The sequence below is a fragment of the Enhydra lutris genome, unplaced genomic scaffold, assembly GCF_002288905.1.
Source record: "Enhydra lutris kenyoni isolate GAN:26980312 unplaced genomic scaffold, ASM228890v2 scaffoldscaffold8, whole genome shotgun sequence".
Classification (NCBI taxonomy): Eukaryota; Metazoa; Chordata; class Mammalia; order Carnivora; family Mustelidae; genus Enhydra; species Enhydra lutris.
Window position 1 is genome coordinate 30,756,628 of NW_019154092.1, and position 24,220 is coordinate 30,780,847.

Sequence of the window (24,220 nt, forward strand, 5' to 3'; positions counted from 1 at the left end):
CTGAGCTGAAGGCAGAGGCTTTAATCCACTGAGCCACCCAGGCGCCCCTTTGACTTTGTTTTTCATGGCCCATCAGAAAACACTGTGCTTTTCGAAGTCTCACTAGATTGTCTCAGGCCACCTGGATAATCGCCACATCTTAGAGTCAAGTGACTCGAGACTCCACTGTCAGCTGCACAGTCCCCTCCCAACAGTGCCTAGAAGAGGGTTTGACTGAATGACCAGGAGATGGGAATCCTGGGGGCCACCTTTAGACATCTGCCCACCACTACAACAAAGGAATCAACCTCCTGTCTCCTTTCACACCTCCCTTAACATTCCCAAGAAATTCCTGTTGTGATTATAATCTCCATTGTTGTTGTATCCACCAGCGAGTGTTGGGGATCCTGAGCCTGGACTGGAGGCGGAAGTGGGGCAGGGTACCGATGAGGCCAGCCCAGAAGTAGCCTGTGCCCGCGTGGGAGCAGAGAGCGAAGTGGAGCGAGCACTGGAGCAAGAGCCAGAAGAGCGAGCCTCCCTCAGTGAGAAAGAGAGGCAGAGTGAGGAGGTGAACGAGAAGGACAACTGCTCTGCCTCCAGCATCTCGTCCTCCAGCAGCACGTTAGAGAGGGAGGAGAAGGAGGACAAGCTCTCCAGGGACAAGGGAACTGGTAATACAGCCCCAGCAAATACGTTCCAGGGAACCCTGGGTGGGGAACTTGGTTTGTTGGCCACTGAGGTGACCCTGCTGGCTCAGCTCACTCAATGGGCTATGTCACCTGGTGTCTGGAGGTGAGGGGTGTGGCCATACTGTGGGCAGCCCTCAGCTTCCTGCCCCATGGGGAGGTGGCCCCATGCCCTATGCCAGGCTCACTTCGACAGGTGGGAAAAGGGCCCAATAATGAGGACAGCAAAGGACTTTTCCTGAGAAATAAGTCCCAAAAGAGACTTTCCTCATTTCCTTCTAATTGCTTGTTCATAGTAAATGTAGCTTTTGTTCTAAGTTAAATTGAGACATATGTCATGTTGCTGTCTGCTCCCTTGAAAGTTTCTGCAGTGAAGTGTGCTAAGCCATCATGATGGACATTTCAGACCAGAGCAGATTGGTTAAAATGAATTGGATGAGTACTTCTAAAAAGTGGCAGTTCAAAGTGTGCTGAAGTCAGTTTGATGTTCTCTAGTGGAATATACATAATTTAAGGAACTTTCCACAATATGCTCAGAGCCACTCTTTTATTAGAAGTCTTTGCTTTTCTTTATGAAATTAGATCTTTTGGGCATTACAGCTGCTATTCAATCAGTTCATCTCTGTAGTGATAATTTTATGTTGAGACACCAAATGGAATGCTAATCCTCACTGGGAACTCAGGGAGGGTGCCACAGAGGATTATAGAAATGCTAAAGGATTCATGTAATCGTTTGAATTATGGTTCACATGCAACCCCATAAAGTTGGTTTTCCTACCCATGACTTGTGTGCTATTGAGATGACAGGTACCTCTCTCAGCTAACACCCTTCACCAGTGGAGGCAGTCTTACTCGCCAGCCTTCATTAACCTACAGGCTGATACACACTCAAGGAGCCTCTACCTTGGGCCCAAAGTGCATCTTGAAGGTTCCACAAGGGCCTGCCTGCTGGTGACATGACCCGTGCCTGGCTTGTCAGCTCACAGATTAAGAATACGTGATCACTGAAGCATGGATGTGCGAATGAAAATTGAACGAATGAATGGAGCTATAATGCCTGCCGTGAGACCTATCAATCAATGGCTTAGTCCTAGTTGATACTTGAGTTTTTACCAGCTATGTTAATAAGTTTTATTCTTTAAATTTCTGGTCATTATGATGCATTGAAGAAGAACTGAGACTTTATTAGTTTACATCTTAGTAATTATTGCATTGAAAATCTCATGTCTGTTTGGTTGAAGATGTATGTGCAAAAGGTATTACATATATGGATATTTATTTAATTTTCTTTCAAAGTCAGATGGCAGTTAGTCTCCCAAATCCTGCTTGTTAGTATTCACATTTAATGTGATTAGGGTCACAGTACAGGGGGTCGGGTTGGGGAAGTCTTCTTGATCAGTTTCATCTTAAATCATGTTTTATTATAAATAGCTGTAGAAATTATTCGTCATCACTGGGTTTAGCAAGCCTAAAACATATCAACAAGTTGGGTTAGTGAAAAGAAGCCAAGGAACAGAACTTTCTTGGATCAGCTTGTCCAATATTTTTCCAAATAAGGGCAACTTTCCAAAAATGGAGACTCTACTCCCAGTGAAGAACCATTGATTTTCTACCAAAAGCTGGTGGTGTCCAAGACTATTGACTCAGAAATTAAGGCTTTACAGTGATTTTTTTTCTGCTTCAGTCTGGTGCTATTAAGAGATGTGATCATGTCTATTTGTTGTAGCTTCTTAGTTCCTAGAAAATCCCACTGTTCCCAGGCACCAGGAGCAGCAGTGAAGTCAGGCAGCTCTGTCATCATATCTCTTGCCTTTGAAAGTGTTCTCAAATCACAGAAGCAATCACAATGATCCTAATGATTGTATCCATTACTCAGAAATGAATCTGTAGGGCTTGAAAGAGTCTCAACATTTTCCTGCTTAGGTGGATTTCTTTTTGTTTCATGTGTTCCTCTCCATGGCATTAGTGTGAGAGGAGTTATTGTAGCATTTGTTACACTTTGCTATAATGCCTTGTATAAGTGTCCTTTACTGCCACTTGCATGTAAGCTTTTTGAGGATGGGGATGTCTGTCTTGTTCATTGTGAGTCCTCACTTCCTACCTGTAGGACTAGTACATAGTAGAGGCTCAAAAAAAACACTGATGAATAATTGAATGAAGAGACATCTGGCTAAGATGGAGAAGCTCTATTGTTCCCAGTTCCTTCCTCTCGCAACCAAAATGGGAACACCCTGGGCATAGCAGAACAATCAGTTATAGGAAGACTCTGAAAAGTGGAAAGAAGGCAGACTGTCTAGGGACCTTTGGACATTAATGACATGGCAGTGAAGCTCTAAGTAAATCCTATTCTCATAGCCAAAGAATTGGGAAAAGGATTGCCTAACAGAGCAGAAAATCATTTTGGGGGCGCCTGGGTGGCTCAGTGGGTTAAGCCTCTGCCTTCGGCTCAGGTCATGGTCCCAGGGTCCTGGGATCGAGCCCCACATCGGGCTCTCTGCTGAGCAGGGAGCCTGCTCCCCACCCCCCGCCTGCCTCTCCGCCTACTTGTGATCTCTGTCTGTTAAATAAATAAATAAATAAATATTTTAAAAAATAAAAAAAAAAAAAAAGAAAATCATTTTGGCTATTAATACATGCCCTACCGTAGACAAGCACTAATGGGAAATCTGCTGTTGTCCTACTCTTCCCCTACCTAGTAGTTTCAGTGGGACCAAACAGGAAGGAATCTTCTACAACCTGCCCTCCATGGAAACAGGAGTTATATGGTTCCCATTCTCCCCTCCCTCCAACTGTCTAGTGTCAGTGAGACTCAGGATGGAGCTAGTTCTCTATCCCCTGCCCAGCAGAAGCCAGTAGTGCTCTCTCATTTCCTTGCTGGCGTAGTTCTGGCCTAATGGGGAACTGATATTCTATCACCTATAGGGCAGAAGCAAGTGGCATCCCAGTTCTCCATTAGGGTAGTGTCAGTGGGATCTTCTAGAGATCTGAGTTTACACCTTCACCCAGTAGAAGAGAGACTTAAGGAGGCAGTAGAAGAGGACTAACTAGCATTCTCTTGCCCTGGCCTTCCTTCTCTGACACTGGCTGGGCCCAGCAGGGAGCTCAGTCTCTATTCCCACCCTGCATAAAAAAACGTAAAATGATGTGGCTGGAGGTGGAACTAGTCTGCAGTCAATTCTCCCCACCCAGAATCAGCAGAGACCAATGGAAAGCTGAGCCTTCACCTACACTTGGAGGCAATGTGAGTTAAGTGTTCCACTTCCACTGGGAAGATGCCAGTGGGGTCACGGGGCTGCGGCACCCCTAACCTGGCCATCTTCAGTGAGGGCGAGTCAGCCCTCTTGCTGCGGTGGTGATAGTAGGATGCAGTAAGGAGCTGAACATCTACCCCCGCTAAGAACTGTCCACCACATCTAAACAGCGAGTGCCTGCTGAAAGAGAAGGGTAAATATGATCCAAAGTCTAGCAAATAATCCCCAAAATATCCAGGATACACTCTAAAATCTCTCATCATATCAAGAACTAGGGCACTCACAACTTGAATGGGAAAGACAAGAAGCAGATGCCAACACTAGGATGAGCCGGATGTTGGAATTATCTGACAAGGCTTTGAAGGCAGCCATCATAATAATGCTTCCGTGAATAGTTCCAAACATTCAGCAAACACATGAAAGAAAAGAAATATCTTAGCAAAAAAAAAAAAAAAAAAGATATAAAAAAGAACCAAAGAGAAATTACAGAACTGAAAAATACAATGACCAAAATAAACTACTTGTTAGGCTCTGTAGTAGATTGGAGACAGTAAAGGAAATAACCTGTGCAGTTGAAAACTGATCAGTAGAAATGACCAAATCTGAAAACAAAGGGTGAAAATAGACTAGAGAATGAACAGAGCTTCAGGGACCTGTGAGACTATATCAACAGAACTAACATTCATTTCATCGGAGTCCGAGCAGGAGAGGAGAAAGCCTGCAGGGCTGGAAAAACATCTAAGAAATAAATACTGAAAATTTCCCAAATTTGACAAAAGGTGTAAAACCTCCAGATTTAAGAAGCTAAGCAAATCCTAATGGGGATAAAGCCAAAGAAATTCACACCAGTTCTAAAAATTAAAGACCAAAAATAAAAAATCTTGAAAGGGAATAGGAAGAAACGATGCATTATCTATAGAACACCACCAATTCAAATGTTTCATCTGAAGCATGGGGGCGAGCAGAAAGGGCCACAGCATTTGTCAAGTGATGAAAGACTAGAATTATCAATCTGAATTCTGGATCCAGCAAAATTAGCCTTTAGGAATGAAGAGAAAATGAGGACATTCTGAGTTAAAGAAAAACTAAGAGAATTTGCCACTAGCTGGCCACTCTTAAGAATGGCCAAAGGATGTTCTCTGAACAGAAGGGGAATGATGACAGCAGGCGGCTAGGAATTTCGGAAAAAACTGAACAATGGAATAGGTAAAAATAGTAAATAAAAAAGACTGTCTTTTGCCTCAATAATTTTCTTAAATCCTATGTGATGGTAGAAACAAAAATTAGAATGTGATGTCTGGTGCTCAAGTATGTAGAGGAAATACTTAGGACAATTCTGTTTTTAAAGTAGGGAGAGTCAAAGGGTCTAATGGAAGTAAGGGTTCTATGCTTCAGAGTAGCAGAATTTCAGTACCAGCCCACAGAGAAGTTTGTGTTCATATTGTAATTCCTAGAGCAACTGCTAAGAAGATTATATGAAACAGTGGACTCAAAAGCAGTAAAAATTGAATTGAAATTTTAAAGAATATTCAGGTAACCCACCTGAGACCAAAAAAGAAGAAACAGGCACCAAAACAAAGAGAACAAACAAAAAATAAAGAGGTCAACTGAAGCCCTAACGTAATAAGGACCTCATTTTTTTTAAAGTAGTCTCTACACCTAATGCGGGGCTCAGACCCACAACCTCAAGATCGAGAGTCACATGTTCTACCGACTGAGCCAGCCAGGCACCCCAATAATTACTTTAAATTAAAAGATGGAGATTTGCAGATAAAAATATAACCCAACTCTATGCCATGTATACAAAACTCCTTTTAAACATAAGGCCACAGGCAGATGGAAAGTTAAAAGTTGGGAAAAGATATATACCATGCTACCATGAATCAAAGCAGGAAAGACTGTATTAATATTGGATAAAGTAGACTTCAAAGCAAAGGCAATTACTAGAGACAAAGAAGCCTATGTAGTGTAGCATACACTACATAATGATGCAAGAAGACCTAAGTGAGTAAAGAGAGTAAGAGAGAAACCCAGCATTTAAAATATTCCAATTGTGTCCTTTTCCTTGTTGACAAAATAAGAAATTGCAACATTTCCCAGTACATGGAGAAAGAGAGAGACTCAGCCACTTTATGTGCTGCAGCTTGCTGACCTCAAAGCAGTCTTCCCATTTACAGGGCTGTCTGGCCAGTTGTGGGGACTCTAGATACCCAGATTTTCCCATCATGTCCTCAAATGCCATCTTCTCCCTCTTTGATGGGGGTTGTCTCCTAAGTGTGTGCTTTGAAACACTTGTGAGAGGTTTCAAGAGCTCCTTGTTCTGGTTATTGGTCCTTTGGTGAGGTTAGGTCACTGCTGAACAGAGGACAAAGCTACAGAGGAAGGAGAGCACTAGGGGACCTTTGTGCCTCCCCAGTAATGCCTCCTATAAGATCAAGGCAGGGCCCGGTGGGAGAGAACAGTGTCACTCCCAGCATGTTTGATTGGGCCATTCTCCTTTGGTGGAACCAAAGCTCCTGATGTGCACGTCGGTGGCCTAGGCCCCTGCCGTTCCCCAACACGAATAAAGGCCTTGGGTATACCATGGAACTCACATCCTGAATGCCCGCCAGACAGCCCTGCTGGCCCTTAGGAAGCAAACTCAGAGGAGTAACTTTCCTGACCATTCATTGATTCATCCTCGAGGCTGGGAGTACAAGGAACAACAGCAACCACAAAACCCAATCCCCGCTCCTGTAGAGTTTACATTCCAATGAAGAGGACAGTTTAACAAGTACTTATAATCATTCCAGTGGTAGGACAAAGGCAGCAATAAAATAAATAAGGAAAATGCGTGGAAGATGAGGCAGTACTCTTTTTTTTTTCTTTTTTTTTAGCTTATTTGACAGAAAGAGAGATCACAAGTAGGCAGAGAGGCAGGTAGAGAGAGAGGGGGAAGCAGGTTCCCCACTGAGCAGAGAGCCCAACGTGGGGCTCGATCCCAGGACCTTGAGATCATGACCTGAGCTGAAGGCAGAAAGTTTAACCCACTGAGCCACACAGGCACCCCTAAAGTACTCTTGTGATGAATGCTGGAAAGGGTGAAAAATGGCATTGGGGAGAGGGAGGGAGTGTTGCACAATTTTAAATAAGGTAGTTGGGGAAGACTTCATCGAGAAGGTGCTATTTGAGCAAAGACCTAAAAGGAGGTTGAGAAACAAATTGTGTGGTTACATGGGTGCAGTTTATGCTGGGATGGGCAAAGGCCCTGAGGCCAGATCATGCCTGGTGAGGTCTAAGAATGTCAAGCAGCTACAATAGCTAAAGAGGTCCGGGTATGTTTGTCAAGAAAATTAAGGTGGGTTCACACAGGGTTTGGGAATATTGAAAGGTCACTGGCTTTTTTCTTGGCGGAATGTGGCAGTTTTAGAAGTCTTTGAGCAGAAAGATCTGATCGGACGTTTTAACACATGGCATTGCTGTTAAGAACTTACTCTAGAGGGACATGTGTGGAAGCTGGGACCAGCGAGGGGACACCTCTGCAGCGTTGTAGGCAAGAAACCATGCTGGCTCAGACCAGGGCCATGGCAGGGCACGTGATGAAAGTGGGCAGATTCTGGATGTGACATGAAAATTTAGCTAACAGGACACCCTGCTGTGTTAGATGGTGTGCATAAAGGAACAGGAGGAGTCCCAAGGACTGAGATTTTTGGAATCAGTCTCAAGATGGATGATGAAAGTTGCCATGTCTGAAACAGGAAAGGACTGCAGGAGAAGCAGGTTAAGAGGGGGGGCGTGGATGAGGGCAGACATGGCACCTAAAGCCCGAAGACTGGATGGGATGGTACCTAAGTGTATCAGGATCTAACAGGGCCAAGGACATTTAAAGGGTAAAGATAAGGAGGAACGGCATAGGAGACAGAGAAAGAGCAGTCAGAGGAAAGGCAGTAGACCAGGTGAGTACAATGTTCTAGAAGCCAAGTGAAGGCGTTAAGGAGGGAGTGAGCTGCTGGGTCTAGTGCGGCACCCAAGTCTTCAACCACCTGAGAAGGAGCAGCTTTGACAGGTGCTGAGAGCAAAAACTTCGTTAGACAGGGTTCAAGAGAGAGAATAAGGAGAAAAATTGGAGCAGTGAGTGAAACAACTCTGATAAGCAGCTTTAGTTGAAAGGAAAGGAGAAAAGTTGGATTATAGCTGGAGGGCTAAGTGGAGTTGAGTTTTGTTTGCTTTTTTAAGATGGGTGAAATTATATCATGTTACCAGGCCAGCAGGAAGGTCTAGTGGGCGGAGCATGGGAAATGCAGGACAGAGAACTGCTGGAACGGCTTCCAGAGGCACACGTGGAGTGGTTGCCCCTGCTAAGGGGGGTGGTTTATCGGTAGTCACAGGAGGGAGGCTGTGGTTGGGGTTTAGGTGCAGAAGGGGAGAGACAGGATGAGACCCTGCAAGATCTCCACTGACTTCTGTTGAGCTGCTGAACTAGAAGCTGCTGGTGTGCAGATGAGATGGTGGGGAGGTTTGAGGAGAGAGGGGAGTTGGGGAGAGTCCCCCAGAAGAGGTTGTGGATGAGGCTGCCAGGCAGGCTTAAGGGTTTCCTGAACACGGGTGACCACAGACTTAAGGTCCGACTGGTGACATGGTTGGTGCGCTTCCCCAGGCACATGAGCTGTACTGACACAGATGTGGAAACAGACCTCACTCTCCAGCCTTCCCAACACCTGTCCTATGGTGGGAGAGGGAGCATCTTCCTTGCCTTTCCCTGCATCTAGTTAGGACAGAAGCCCCCTAGTTACCCATGGCTGGGTGGGTCCAGACCTGCTGTCCTGGGTAGGCAGGAAAATACTCCCCTGAGCCATGGTGGGAGCTGAGAGCAGTGTCCTGCCTACAAGGGTCTTGCGTCCTGGGGGCAGGTCATTGAGACTCTGATGCAGCCTCTCTTCCTGGTCAGGAGCCTCCTGTGAGCTGGACCACCTTCGCCTTCAGTCGCTTTATTTCAGTGTCTTGTCTGAAGTCACTCTGTGTGTAAGGCCGCCCTATTCCCTAACTGGTTTCTCATGAGACTGAGACACCTGCCGCTTGCTCACTTTCTCTCCCTCCTCCTGTATGCTTTCAGGTTTGTGGTCCGCGGGTGTTCAGGATGCCGGTGTAAATGAACAGTGCGGCGACATCCTCACCAACAAACGCTTCATGCTGGACATGCTGTATGCCCATAACAGAAAGCCCACGGATGACGAGGAGAAGGGGGAGGGCGAGAGCGGGAGGACTGAGCCCGGCGCCGAGGCGGTGGCCAGCCTGGCCAGCAGGATATCCACCCTGCAGGCCAACTCTCTGGCCCCGGATGACAGCGTCAGGAGGGTGGACGTTGGCTGTCTGGACAATCGGGGCAGCGTGAAAGCCTTCGCTGAGAAGTTCAATAGCGGGGACCTAGGGAGGGGCTCCGTCTCCCCTGACGCCGAGCCAAATGACAAGGTCCCCGAGAAAGCCTCCGCGCAGCCGAAGACGGAATCTGACTACATCTGGGACCAGCTCATGGCCAACCCGAGGGAGCTCCGAATCCAAGACATGGATTTCACCGACCTGGGGGAGGAGGACGACGTGGACGTCCTGGACGTGGACCTGGGTCCCAGGGAGGCCCCGGGGCCGCCGCCCCCGCCCCCGCCCACCTTTCTGGGTTTGCCGCCCCCGCCCCCACCGCCCCTGCTGGACAGCGTGCCTCCCCCTCCAGTCCCCGGTAATTTATTGGCTCCTCCTCCGGTATTCAACGCTCCTCAGGGCTTAGGGTGGCCCCACGTCCCCCGGGGTCAGCCGGCATTCACCAAGAAAAAGAAGACCATCCGTCTCTTCTGGAACGAAGTGCGGCCGTTCGAGTGGCCGTGTAAGAACAACCGACGTTGCCGAGAATTCCTGTGGTCGAAACTGGAACCCATCAAGGTGGACACGTCCAGGCTGGAGCACCTGTTTGAGTCTAAGTCGAAGGAACTGGCCGTCTCCAAGGTACCGCTGGCATCCCAAATGCTTCTTGATTTGCAGAGTTCCAGTGTTGGGTAGGAGTGAGAGGTCTGTGGTGTGTAAAAATCGCTTCGCAATGCTTTGGCTCCGTGGTAAAAGAGGCGGTTCGTGTAACAGTCTGACCTTTCAGAGACTAGTCTGTGCCCTGTGCTAGACACAAGCTACCACATGCAGGACCTTAACTGGCTAAGGGGCAGGGCAGCCTCCTAACACCCTTAGGCAAAGTAGCTTTCAAAGAACCAAATCACCCAGAGGAAAAGGCAGAAAGAGTCGCCAGGGAGTATTGGCATAGCCCAACCATAGACACTGATGTCAACGAGAGGAAAGCAGTCTTGCACATTTATCAAACGCACGGACTTTATCCCTGGGTCTGCTTACTCTTCCTTTGATTATAGTGGGTGCTGGTGGTGGTTGGAACCTCAGCTGGAACCACACAGTAATTTAGAGTCTGCAGATCTACCTGCAAGAATTTACTGCGAGTTAGTTTTAGCTGTGTGTGTTGTTGCATTTATCAGCGTTTGGGGTGAGTATAAAGCTACCTGAGCTGGGCTCCCCCACCTGCCAGTCGAGTACCAATTCTGAATCAAAAAGATCAAATCAACTTCAGGATAAGAGTGCCCTTTAGACAGGGAGCCAGGGGACAGTGTCAGTGCCTGGGGTGGCAGGGGTGGTGCTGGGGTGCTTGGGGTGGGGGGGGAGGGAGCAGGTAGGGCTGCTTTTCCTGAGTTGGCCTTTACCCTGGTGTCGATTTCTGCCCAGTCTCAGCAAGGATGTGAATCTAAACTATTCCAGCCTCAGGAATCCCGCCCCCCACCCCCGGCCCTGAGTCAGAATGAAAGCTTCCTCCTGCTTATAAAGCCAAACAGCTAGGATCCAGCATAGCGAAGCTTGTCCTATCAGCGTTCTCCTTCAGCTGAAAGTAGACCCCCTTTTGTCCTCTCTCAGAAATGACATCGGGGAAAGTGAGGTTGGGCACCTGCTCTGTGTGTCTGTGTCCTGACTTTGCCAGGACTGGGGACATGTGGTGCTGAGCCTCCCACACGCCCCCTTGAGTTCTTCCAGTGAAGTCCGGCATTTGGGACAAGACAGGCCTGGCTGGTTCCAACAGCCGTCTCTGGTGGCCCACAGTTCCCCAGGGCCTGCTTTGACCACCCTCCAACCCACTGATCTCGTTGGCTGGTCTTCCTTGGCTGCCACCTCCCACGTGGGCTCCTCTGGCTGGTGTGCCCTCTGGGCTTCCCCTGGGTGCTCAGCCCCTGTAGGAGGCTGGTCCTTGACTCGGGTGGGAGGAAGACAAGGGAGTGGCAGTTCGGCAGTGAAGTTACTTCTGACTTCATTTTTACAAAGGAAATAGCAAGATTAAAAGCTTCACTGAGAAAACCCCAAATGGGCAGTCCACTTGCCTCCCTCTCCTTCTCTTGGCTCTACTCTGGTTGGTGACAAGAGTCTGGTCAGTGCCCGCTCAGTAGCCCAAAGTTCCATTCTGGCTTGAAGCAGGTGGTGACCTCATAAAATACTTTATTGCCTGGCTGAAGGACAAATGTTTGCCTGGTTTTTATAAGGTGAGAGCATAAGAGAAACGTAATAGTATATTGAAAAATTTACCAAATGGATTCAAGTATGTTCTTCCGTGGGACCTAGAAAGCCATACCTTTGCTCTTTGGGTGGGGCTGGGGGTGGGGGCACAGATAAGAAATGTGAGCAGGAACTAATTCACAAATGTCACAGAAGGTGAAAATGCACATTAGGAATAAGATACATCACAGTGGAGAGTTGAATCCCTTAAGTGTAGGTTAGTAAAGCAGGTATAACCAATTTTATTTCTGTTTCTAATTCTCTACTGTGATTTTCATAAAACACAGCTGTAAACAGCCACTTCCGAATTCTGGCTCATGAGACGTTCTTCATTAAACACAATAGCGAGCAACACAAATATAATGGAATAGAATTCACAAGCCAGCACAGAGCAAAGGGAATTGGTTTGGGGTTTTGTCAGAAAACTTACACTAGACCAGAGTTCTGGAACATGCTTGTGACCATCCGGGTCACCCCCAAAATAAAGACTCCTGTTCCAGATCCAAGGCTGGGTGACCACTTAGTGGAAATAAGAACAGAAAACTATGCTTTTGTGTTTCCTTTCCAAATAGTTTTTGGAACTGGAGCCATTTTTCTCTCTCAGCACAAAATATATATAGATTTTTAGTAAGATGACTTTAATTATTTTCTGTGGAGAAAGGCAGAAATCTTGTGCTACATTTCATCATGTTGTGCTTCTATTGCTGAGCTAAGGTGTGGCAAATCACAGAGGAGATCATAGGAGTGACCCCAGAGAAAGATGTCAGGGCAGAAAGCCCTGGAGGTAAGGAGAGATGCCCCTGTGGATCTGCCATCATCCTGAGGAAGCCCCAGGAAGTGGTCTTCAACCCATGTGCCCAATCAAGAGTAGCAAAGCCCCTCCTGCTCCCAAAAGGCAGTTTTTAGATCCTAAGTTACAGACAGACCCAGACTTGTGTGGAGTGGAAGAGGAAACAGAAGGAAGGAAGAGACTTGGTCTCCTCTTCTGGGGACTCCCTCCTGTCTTACTCCCTTGGGCTCATTAGGTTTATCATGGGGAGGGAACTCCAAAATGGGTTTGAAGAAATTTTTTCAACTTTATTTACCCTGGCATTTTAAAGTAGATCAGATATGATTAGCAGGGACTTGTTAAGAAAATTCAGAGAATGATGATTTATTTGGTCTGGGGTTGAGCCCCAGCCTGGGTTATTTTTAAAAGCTCCCTAGGGACTCAACCAAAGTTGCACCCCACTGATTTAAAGCGAAAAATCAGATACCAATGAGGAGGGCATTGATCCCACCTCCCCGCCCCAATACACACACACCACCATTCTCCATGTTGACTCCCCCACCCCCTACCCCATTCAGTTTTATTCTCCTGGGAAGAGAATCAAGTTTTCCTACCCTGTGTTCTAGTTCAGGACATATGGAAAAGCTATTTTATCTAACGTCATGCTCAGAGAAAACCCGACATTGGGACTTCAGTGGGCTGACCATACATCCCATGTGTCCAGGTTGGCCCAGGTGTGTCCCTTTTGTCCTGGTGTGAGTATTAAGAGCTCTTCCTTGCTCTCCAGGGGTGTCCTGGTTTGGGTAATACACATACTCCATTCCCATGGGAAATGCAGCTGTTTTGCAGCTGGTCTTAGCTTCAGATGACTGTTGCAGAAGAACTGGGAAAATAATACTTTTTTTCGCAAAACTTCATGATAAGGCAAGCCTATTCTGCCAAGTTCCTCAGAAACTCCATTCCTAACTATGGGATTTTCAGCCTTTATTTAGACATAGTTGGGTGATGTTGTTGCCTTAATGCTCACCCATGTGTATCGGTCTCCCTTGTTACAGGACTTAGGAAAATTCCACAGTTGTCCCATCTTTATGACATCTGTATCGTGGCCTCATTGTCATTGTCACTTTCTCAACAGACAGTTTTGAAAATATCCTCTGGCGTCACTCTTTTGGCAGTTAGTGGGGAGTGAGGAGGAATGATTTATCATCGTGGAGCCCATGCTTTGCTGAGCCAGACCAGGGTTTGTGACAGCAAAGCCGAGAAGCATTTTGAGAGGTTGTGAATTTCTTGGGAGTGCTCTCCAGCTTAGGGCTATTCATCTAATAAATCACATCCTGAACGCAGTTCCTATGTTCAGTCCCAGCACCATGGGGTGACAGGTTCTGTACACCGAAGATCCACTCTTTAAAGTTTGCGTCCTTTCTTTCTAGTGAAATCAGTCTTTAAAAACTCAAAGGAGTGACTCTTCATGGTAGCATTAGGCAACTGGAAACCACGCTGTTTACCTGCCCAGATTGCTTGCCTCCACACCTGTCCCCTCCCCCCCATGCTTTTTATTTCATATTTGCCCCTCATGAGGGATTTTCTGACTTCACTGGAGCCCTACTCTGGACCTTGGTCCTCCTTATCATGGTATGCCACAGGCAGAAGCCCCAGGATTGTGTGGAGAGGAGGAACCAGATTGTCTGTTTTATTTCCAAGAGCCTCACCCATGATGTAGTTGCGTGATGTTAGCTGTGGCAGAATGTGTGGCCATTCAGGGGTCAGCTGCACCCAACCCCAGAGCCTCCCATGCTGTGGAAAGACTGTTTTTTTCTCTATAGCTGTCCACTTAGCTCCCTGTCCTGGGATGTGAACTTGGCATTTGTTGGGTATGTCAGTCTCACTGTAACGTTGATAAAAACTTCCTGCATTGTCTGTAGCTGTCAGGACTTTATCCTGCATCATTCATAAAAATGGCAGGATCGGTCCTTGTTACATTTTAGAATGGACAGGAGGACCCTGTTACTGTTGTTCTATTTTAAGAAATGTCCTCTTATCTCTTGCCTTTTGGTTCCTATTTTTAAATTGCATTCCTCTTGAAAGAATACCTTTCTACTCAAAATTCCTGTCTCAAAAGTCGAAATCAATAACTCTGATTGCATGAGAGATCATTTAACGTCTATGACCCGTTATGCCCTGCTCCAGATCAAGGAGATCAGACTCTCAGAGGATAGAACCCAGGCGTTACTGATGTTTAGAAGTCACTGAAGATTCTTTGTGTACCCACAGTTGGTAAAGCATTGGTCTAAAAAAAACTACATTTTCTGGTTTTCCTTCAGAAAGTGTCTGTAGATCTATCAGGCCTATTTCCTCCTCAGTTACATGATGTTGAATTTCTCCCAGCTAGTGATAGTGACTAAATGTTTACCCATTCTGCCATCAGTCATGGAGGCAGCCATGTCTGCTGGAAAAGGAGACTCTCCTGTACTTCCTCCGGAACATCCCTTTGTGTTAGTCCTGGAGACTAGCCTGTTAGCTTCCGAAGGGAATTCGGCATGTGGAAATCACCATAATATTCTTTGTTAAAAACAGAATCCGTGATGTTCTCTACATTCTTTTTTGCAAAATCTTTAGTACCCCTGAAGGTGCACTCATTTTCTGGGATTCAATATGCCTGGAGGTCTGCACAGATTCTGATGAACACCCATGAGCTATTTTCACTCATTCACAAAGCCCCATGCAAGTTGATCATGGCAGCATGATCATGGTTGCTTGCCAGCAAGCAGCTCCGTGGGCTACATTTTCTATGGAGTCTCTACCCTTTCCTCTGGAACTGTCACTCTTCAGAGTGGGGACACTGATCTGATCTGACAGTCCTATTTATGTAGGTGCCTTTGATCAATAAATGTGGTAGATGCATTAGGCATGAAAAATATACATTGGTAGACCACATGTTTTTAAGATGTCAACAGAGTAAAAACAATAAAAAGAACCACTATTGGTGAAATAGGTAAGAGATCATTTTAAAAAGCACTACGTTCTGGGATGCCTGGGTGGCTCAGTCAGTTAAGCATCTGCCTCAGTTAAGTCATGATCCCAGGGTCCTGAGATCAAGTCCCGAGTCAGGCTCCTCGCTCAGTGGGGAAGCCTGCTTCAGCCTTTGCCCTTTGCCCACTGCTTCCTCTGCTTGCTCTCTCTCTTTCTCTCTCTCTCTTTCTCTCTCTGACAAAGAAATAAACAAAACCTTAAAAAAAAAGGAAGCATTGTGTTCTAGGCATTGTCATAAGGACCTTATATGTATTAATACCAGTAATACTATTCTGATAGTTCTGGCAAATGCTTCTGTAGTGCCCACCATAAGGTAGGCATTATTCTTGCTGCTCTACATCCTTTGTCTCATTTATTCTCATAGCAAACCTTGTGATATATGTGCCAGAGAGGAAACAGAAGGTCAGAGAGGTCCAGTGACTTGCCAAAGTCACACAGTCATGAGTGGTCAGATGCCAGATGAAGCTACTTTTAGGGCTCCCAAGTCTGTCCATGTGATGTTTGGATTCCATTTTATTTCTACTATTTCTTGATAAAAGATCATCATCTTAGGAGAGATCTCTCTCCCACCTCCCAAATCTCAAGAACTCTCAGGGAGGAAAGGATTGCTGGAAGGAGGCTCCTGGGGGTCCAGGCTCTGGGGACAGTGTGCTAGACTAGGACTTGGCGGAAAGTGAAAACAGGAACAGTAGACTCTGGGGTGAGTGGTAACGAGGCAGGGTGGGGAAACCACTGTGGAGCTGTCTCCGAACGTGCCACTTCTCCAAATATGTCCTGAAGGGTTCAGGGGAAAATAGGAACTTCTTTAAGGGGTATGGAGTACCCCAGGAAGAAGCCAGGCTCTGCTTTGCTTCCAGAAAGCCTGGTTTACCTGAACTCTTGAGCAGAACCAGGCAGCAATGCTTAGCATCTAAGAGAGCACCACCTTTGGAACCCCAACTATCAGGCATCCTCTAGCATGCCAACAGTTGCCTTTCCAGAAATACTGTCTCTGGGGAAATGCTTCAGCCTTGGATGCCATGTAGGGCTTGTGTTTGTTTTTGTTACTGCTTCAGCCAAGAAGATTGCAGGGGCGGGGGGTGGAAGGAGCGCAGTATAGATGGCCAAATTGGTAAGAGAAGAAGTTACTCTCCATGAAAAGAGATGCTGTCAAGGCAAGGAGAGACCTTTTGGAAGGGGTAGGAAGGAGGTCTCTAAAACAATTCAACTCCCTTTTTCCAAGCTGTGCAAGACGACTGAAGTTCCGGCTTCCAGGAAGGCAGAAGTGAGCCCTTCCAGGAAAAGGTTTCATATGGGCAGCCCCCAAGGCCATAAGGGTTTCTGAGAAGCATAGAGGAGGTCATCAATTTAAGTGGTTGTTGCTAGCTGCTAAGGCATGGGGGAGGGCTCTGACCATTCCCGGCAGTCCCCAATTCACCTAGTTGTCAGCTTTCTGGGTTGAGGTCTGCTCTCTGGAACCAATCTGTTCTAAGAGGCAGAGTCCTGCAAACAGGTACTCTGTCACAGGACCATGTGAAGGACATTGTGAAGGCCACTCTTGCTGTTCTGGGGCTTTGACCACAGAAAGACAATTGAGATGGCTCAGACTCGATGACTACTGATCCTGAGACATGGACATGTGCTCCCAGGCACAGAGAACTTTGGCTCACCCTTGAAGTTGCTGCTCTAGGTTATTGTGGGAGGGAAGGAGAGAGTCAGAGATCCCCACATGACCCTTTCTTTGTCTTGGGCAGAACGGACCCCGGGGCTCTTGCATGCTCAGCAGCGCCCAGTGAAGTCTGTTTTAATTTTGAAGAAGAGCATTTAAAACACCTCTTGGATAAAATTCAGAGATTGAAAACTTCAATTTCAGATATTACTTTAATTCTTATTCTTTCCTTCACCAAGTGGGTCGAAGGGCTCTGAAAACACGTGGAGTCATCTTTGGGGCCAGCTCTCCGTGTCATTTCAGGATGCTCGGCGGCTCTGCTGCTCCCTGACTCATAGGGGAGTGTGTGGGCGTGTCCACTGGTGTAAACTGAGTTCTGTTAGGAATGGGAACCAGGACGTGTCCGGCTCAGAACCATCGCATAGGTGTCTGTCGGTGGTTTGCCATACGTGAATGCTGACTGAGGGGGAGAGACTGAAATCTGAGTGGTGCTTCTCTCTCAAGCTGTTTGCCATGGGGCTGTGTCTCCTCCAAGGGGGCATCTTTTTCTCATTTGCACATAGGCTGGGTTGGGCTGAGTCTGCTCATGCATCTTTCCAGGCTCTTGGAGTGAGAGGGGCTATATAGATGAGGGGCTAAGGGCCAATGATTCCCAGGGAATCCCTGCCTTCCAGGAATGCCTCCTGTCCTGGAGCCTGGCTGTGGGTACTTGTTTCTCCTGCCATGCCTGCTTTCCTCCTCATGTGGCACCAGTTCCTCCTGCTCACAGGATGTCTACCGTGGGTCTCCAGGCCTCTTGTCCTGGCATCCCTCTTCGTTGCCTCTACCCAGCATTTTGCCAAACCTTTTCTCGTTCCTTCTTTGCTTTCCACACACAAAATATTATCTTAAATTCAAAACTGAATTTCAGGGGCTCCTGATAAGCTTCCTTGATTAAATACATAGAAGATCAGTTTGCCCTGTGGAGTGGAAATGCTTCTGCACCACATGTCCCTGGGCCTTCAAAACTGATCACACCCACAAGAATTGTTCCTCCTGGCCACCAGGCCCCAGAACAGCTGGGATGCTTTCAGTTCTTTTCTTCGTGAGGAAATTTTAATTTATCCCCAAATGCATATTTAGGGATTTAAAATAGAATTTTAGCAATTGAGTTGGGAAGGGCTCAGGAGGACGTAAGGAACCACAGCCCATTTCTCCTTGCCAGGTTCCAGCCTCCAGTGTTAGAGCAAGCCAGCTTCTCCAGAGAGCTCAGCCGCTCGCAGGCCTGGCCAGTCGGAAGGGCCTTGGCACAGCCAACTGACCGTCAGCAGCATCAGCTGCGCCGCTGTGGCCCACGTGCCACAGACTGGAGCAGCTGGCTCCTGAGGTCCCCGGCCTGTGGCCCTCGAGCCTCCAGCTTCATCTCTGGCGGTTCCCAACAAGCTAGACAAAGCCTCTTCTTCGCTCCTGATCTCCACTCCCTGGTTACCAGCTCCGTCCTAGATATTGTTTAGGGCCCAGCTCAAGTGGCAACCACTCCAGACCTGACCCCCTCCTCCCCCAGGTGAGGTAGTTACCCCACTGCTGAGCGCTTTCCCATGGGGGGCACACTGGCCATCATGCTGAACAGGTCTTTGCCTTCAGGAGATGCACTGTGCCTTATTCATCATTGTCGTCCTGGGCATGTTACATACCTGAAAACAGGCATCCTCCTGGCTCTGTTTGTCTCAGGGGAAATCTGAGCATGAACAGGTGCCTGCTGAGGCGGATCCCCTTCCCTTGCCCCCATTGCCACCCACCCCTAACTTCTGGAGAGCTGAGGGGGAGAATATGGAGGGCCTAGTCATCTCGGCCCCGGCACTTGTTGCTTTACCACCTCACAGACTCATTAGGCTCTGGTCATGTGCTAGTCCAGGGCCCACCCTCCCCCGCCCAGGGAGCACCCAGGTCAGCAGGGGAGCCATACACATGAGGGCTTCGTGAGGACACCTGTCCCCTCTTTGGCCTCTGTGTCCGTTCACCCCTCATTCTTCTTGAGCAGGTTCCCTTTGGTTTCCCTTCCTTGGAAGGCCCTTCTTCACCTACCCAGTGGGCAGCCACCTGGTGTCTAAGATCGGCAGGTGCTCTATAGGTGGGGGCACAGGAGGTTGAAATGGTGGGAAGACCCTTGAGATGACGCATCTAGGATGCAGAGGGGCTGACTGGCCAACGACACTGGATTCTCCTCATCACTCTTCTCCGCATGTATACTGATGGTCTCCACCTCTGGGCTCATACCATGTGTGCTAGGGCCAACCAAGGCACATTCCGACACCTTGCAGCCTGCAGGAAAGGAGTGCTGAGAGGTTTTAGTTTTGTTTCCACTGTTTCTGGGGAAAAAAACAGGTTTTTTTTTCCTTGCCAAATATCACATTTTTCCCAATTGAAGGAAAATCAATTTTATTTTGTAATGTGTCTGACTCGCGAAGTTCCGTTGCTGACCCATGCTTGGCGGCTTCTCAGAGCTAATCCTTGATCTCTTTCTTCTGTGCTGAGCAGTAGCCAGTCCTTTCCTGAGCTGAATCGGGCCATTTGTTTTCATCTCTAAATAAGTAGTGAGTTTGCTTTTAATAATGAAACACAGAAAAGACTGAAGATGACGCATTAATCTTGGATTCTCCTTATTTTATCACCAAGAAAACTGCTGCAGATGGAAAAAGGCAGGAGGTCATCGTCTTGGACCCCAAGAGGAGCAATGCCATTAATATTGGTCTGACAGTGCTGCCCCCTCCAAGAACGATTAAGATAGCCATTTTGAATTTTGATGAATATGCCTTAAACAAAGAAGGAATTGAGGTAAGAGAAGTTTTATGAAACATTATTCGTGTTCTGTTAACGTGTCCCATATGTAAAGCATTACTGTGTCCAATATGACTTTCTCCACAGGGTGGCTTGCCATTTTTCTGTTTCAGCCAGACTCTGAATAATGTTAAAAATTCTCACTTTTTTTTGTTGTTGTTTTTTAAAGTTCTGGGTCGTGGGGGAAGCCCCACTTGGCCTGTGAAGTTCAGTGAGCCTCACTCTCTGGTTCGTTTACTGCCTGCCTTCTGACCATGCTTCCACCTCAGCTTGGAAGAAGAGAGGACAATTTTCTGCGGGGACTGGTGGGGGCTTCTTTCATGTCATTTCCGACCAAACATGCTGAATGAACAGTTTCACGAGTAGGGCTTTTGACGTGTGCTCACCTCCTGGTGAATGACTTTGGTTCTCTCTTGGTGTTCATTGGGATATGTAGAGCTAGTTTGTGGGTTGATAAGCTGGAGAAGCCATGCCACCTGCGCCATTAGCTATTGCTGGAGAGAGAGGGTCACTGGCTGGGACCACATGGCCTGCTGGGCTCAGTGCTCTTCTGCCACGCCCCATTCTGTGTCCACCGTGGGCTGCATGTGGCAAGTTAAATCTCCTCTTCTAATAATGAAGAGTGAGTGGGGCAAGTGGCCCATCACATAGGCTCCTCCAGGTAGGCAGTATAGCCTGGGGCTCACTGGGTTGTCGTGGGGATGTGAGGACAGTACTTTGTGGTGTTGGGTGACACCCACTCAATCCTTCCTATTGGCAAGGAGGCTGGGATCCCTTTAAAGCCTTCCCATAGTTGGGGTTCATTCATGTGCAGGGTTCTCTGAGGGACTGGAGAATGGGCGGGACCAGTGAAGACTGGCTGCAGAGGGAGAGCAAGCCCCTCAGAGAGGAAGGGCCCAGGACCATGGTGCAAGGCTCGTCCATGGCCCCAAGTGTGGGAAGGAGCAGTGGGGCCCATGGGACCAAGTGGGTCTGAACCCAGCAGGTCAGGCATCCCTCTGTACTTTGAAAAGAAGAGGCCCCCGCAGGAAAAACTGTGCTCCTAGAGCCTTATCCCGGGTTAGCAGTGTCCCTTCAAAATACGTGTCCTCCCACAAGCTCAGAATATGACTTTATTCAGAAATAGGGTCTTGGCAGAGGCAATCAAGATAATGTCATGTTCAATTAGGGTTGGCCCTACTGCAGGGACTAATGTCCATATAAGAAGAGGGAAGTTTGGGCAGAGAAACAGAGAGGGGAGTGCCATCCTGTGAAGACCAGAACACAGGGACACACACAGAACAGACTGTCATCGATGACCGAGGTAGAGATGGGAGGTGATGCGTTTAGAAGCCAAGGGACACCAAGGATTGCCTGCAACTCCAGAAGCTAGGAAGAGGTGAGGGGAGCCTTCGGAGAGAACGCCACCCTGCAGACACCGTGATGTCGGATTTGTAGTCTCTCAAACTGAGAGGATTCTGTTGTTTTAACCACCCGGCTTTGTAGTCCTCTGGCAACACTAGAAAACCACTGTGAGGTCTGAACTGCTCAACTCTGAGAAACACACACACACACACACGCTGTTCCAGGAGTTGGGCACAAGGAGGAGCATGCATCTGCTTTCTGCTTGGAAAGGAAATTGAGCCCCAAGCCCTGGAGTTCAGCCAGACAGCCGAGCAGGGGAATCTGCCTAGGTGGGCAGCTGAGGAGTGCAAGCATGCGGCCGACTGAGGCAGGAGAGAGCCGGTGACAGCAGGCAGGTACAGAGAGGAACACTGAGGCAGCTGCTGGACAGTGAGAAGGCGGCAGGCCAGGCCTCAGTGTGAGGCAGTCCCTCTCTGGGGCCCCCACAGAAGTGAGGAAAGAGAAGAGCATGGGCTGGTCCCTAGACAGGTGGGAGCTGCCAGCCGGAAGAACCCAGTGCAACGTGTCTTTCATCGGGACGAGCTACGTGGTAGGGCCTAGCACACGTGCCAGCCGTCCTGCTTAGCAGTGTCCTTTGGAGACTGCAAAAGCTTCAGATTCATACAAAGAGAGGCTTCAAATGCAGCCAGAGCCAGCCTGATGGAAAGGAAAAATGACCTCTTCCCCTGTTACAAATATTTCCCCTTCTTGTCATGAGAACTTGAAAGTCTGTCAGGAAAGACTGATTCCTTTGGGTTTTGCCTTTGTTCTTTCCTGAAATGTAGCTCTGTGGGTAGGGAAAGTTTCAGATACAGTAAGTTACTTCGATTTTAGAAGAACGCAGATTACTTTTTTTTCCTGACTGGTTTCCAGTGAGGACCTTTTCGATCCAGGAAGGAGCGATGATAACAACAGTAGTGCCGCTGAGGGCTACGGGAACAATAACGTGGCACTAAACGTGACTCCCGTGGCTTTCTTCCTGTGGGCCAGGAGCAGGCCAGGTGCTCTACACAGATGCTCGTGAGGTACAACTATTAGGTTCCCCATCTTGAAGATGAGGAGAGAGAGTCCCAGTTTCAGTCAGGGCCCAGGCTCATGTGACAAAAAGAACAAGAGGGAATCTGAAAGGTTAGGGAGAAGACTCCTGAGGCCAGCCTTCGGCCTCACAGCGCCACCTTCAGGGCGCCCCCTGGAGGTAGCCGATGTGCGTAATGGTTACAGCCGGAGGACGCAGCCATAGAACCACTGCTGATCCCTTCCTGGGCATTCGTTGTGTCCTGAAAGCTCAGCCAGTGCACCCTGCGCACAACACCAGAGGGGGGCGGCACATTTTTTTTTTTTTTTTTATCACAGTGTTTATCTAAACAGGGTTTCTCAACTGTGTCACTACTGACATTCTGGATTAGATGGTTGTTGTCCCCTATGTCGTAGGATGGTTAGCAGCATCCCTGGCCTCCACCCAAGGAGGCCAGTGGTACCTTCCTAGTGGTGACAACCAAATACATTTCCAGCTTTGTCAGAAGTGCCCTGGGAACAAAAATCCCTGTGAGAATACCCAATCTGAAGGCTGCCCATGTGAATCCAGGGACCGTGTCTATTTTTCTTTCTTTCTTTCTTCCTTTTTCTTTTTCTTTTTCTTTTTTTTTTTTTTTTTTTTTTAGATTTTATGTATTTATTTGAAAGAGAGCAAGAACACAAGTGGGGAGGAGGGGTAGAGGGAGAAGCAGACTCCCTGCTGAGTAGGGAGTCTGGCCAATCAGGGCTCAATCCTAGGACCCTGAGACCATGACCTGAGCCAAAGGCAGTTGCTTAACCGACTGAGCCACCCAGGCGCCCCCAGGGACCATGTATATTTTTCAGTTCTGGTCTGTCATGCTGAAGAGTCCAGTGGAAACTGGACACACTCATTGGTCACCTGCCACCTCTGGTCATTGAGCTCCCAGACCTGGGGGGGCATAACTGGTCTAGATCCATGTCCTGAGCCACTACCCAGAACTTACTCTCTAGTCTTGTTGTTCAAGAGCTAAGTCAGGACTGAGAAGAGATGGAAGTCGTGTACTTACAGATCTTTGCTAATAAGATTTCCAGCTAATGCCCGAAGGGCCTTTTGCCAAACAAGCTGTCTGCTTCTTGGACGCAGGCACTGTAGCATGGTACCATGGCTTAAAGGGGCCATTTGAAACCTCTGTGTACCAAATGTGATTACAATGGATTAAATTACATCCTGTGGCTTTGCTTAGCAACCCAGTGATATGTATCTGGCTTTGTCACGAAAACCTGAGAGAGTGCTTAACTAACTTCATTAAGGAAATAATCTTTCGTAAGAGCATTAAACTTTAGAGCACATTTCGGGTCCATCTCTAAGTAGTATTCATGGTATTTTTCCAAATAAAGCATGCCGTCAGCTTATCATAAATGAAGTATGAAGGGTTTTCCTCTTTTTCTCTTGCTTTTCTAACTTCTGTTGTAGGTATCTACAGAGGGTAGTACAATTGGTTGGCCCCAAATGACACTCACCTTGACTCACTTTGGTTGCCAGGGCTGCCAGTTTCCTAGGAACCGAAAGTCCCTTCAGCCACATACACAAAACCAGAGCACATTTTCAGGCCATGTGTGCTGTGTTGCCCCTGTTCGAGTGGGCGCTGGACACACGGATGAGCCCAGGCCTAGGAGCCGTGGTCACTCAGCCAGGCCAGGGAACTAGAATGTCCCTGCAGCTGGGTGCCTTAGCCACACCGGTGGTTCTGCCTTTCTGGCTGAATAGCCACAGGTCATGGAAACGGTGCTGGGAAATTAGGAGCAGCCCCCTTGGTGGCTCTCCAGCTCTGCCTCGGCTGATCGAGCTGACCTTCAGGCAAAGCACTTGACCTGCAAATTTGATGCGACCTCTTCTGCCCCACATGCCTCACTGAGGAGTCACAAAAATGAAGGAAAAGATAATCAAGATACCTTGAGAAGAAAGGGAAGAAATCCCTGCAGGAGAATAAGTGCATGAATAGAGAACCATTAACTCATGAGGTTATGTGGGTTGTACACAGACCAACCCCAGCCCTAAGGGCCCCAGCTTTCTGCTGTTGTCCCCAAAATCCCCAGG

The 24,220-nt window shown here is 47.8% G+C and overlaps 1 protein-coding gene across 3 annotated transcripts in view; it reads left to right on the top strand.

Moving 5' to 3' along the window:
* LOC111142502 (formin homology 2 domain containing 3) overlaps positions 1-24,220 on the top strand; it is a 467,037-nt gene that overhangs the window by 400,060 nt on the left and 42,757 nt on the right. For all 3 annotated transcript variants that reach the window (XM_022495723.1, XM_022495724.1, XM_022495725.1), the window contains 3 exons: positions 372-650; positions 9,009-9,889; positions 19,582-19,740. In XM_022495723.1, the coding sequence (XP_022351431.1) occupies positions 372-650; positions 9,009-9,889; positions 19,582-19,740 (1,319 nt within the window). The remainder of the gene's footprint in view (positions 1-371; positions 651-9,008; positions 9,890-19,581; positions 19,741-24,220) is intronic.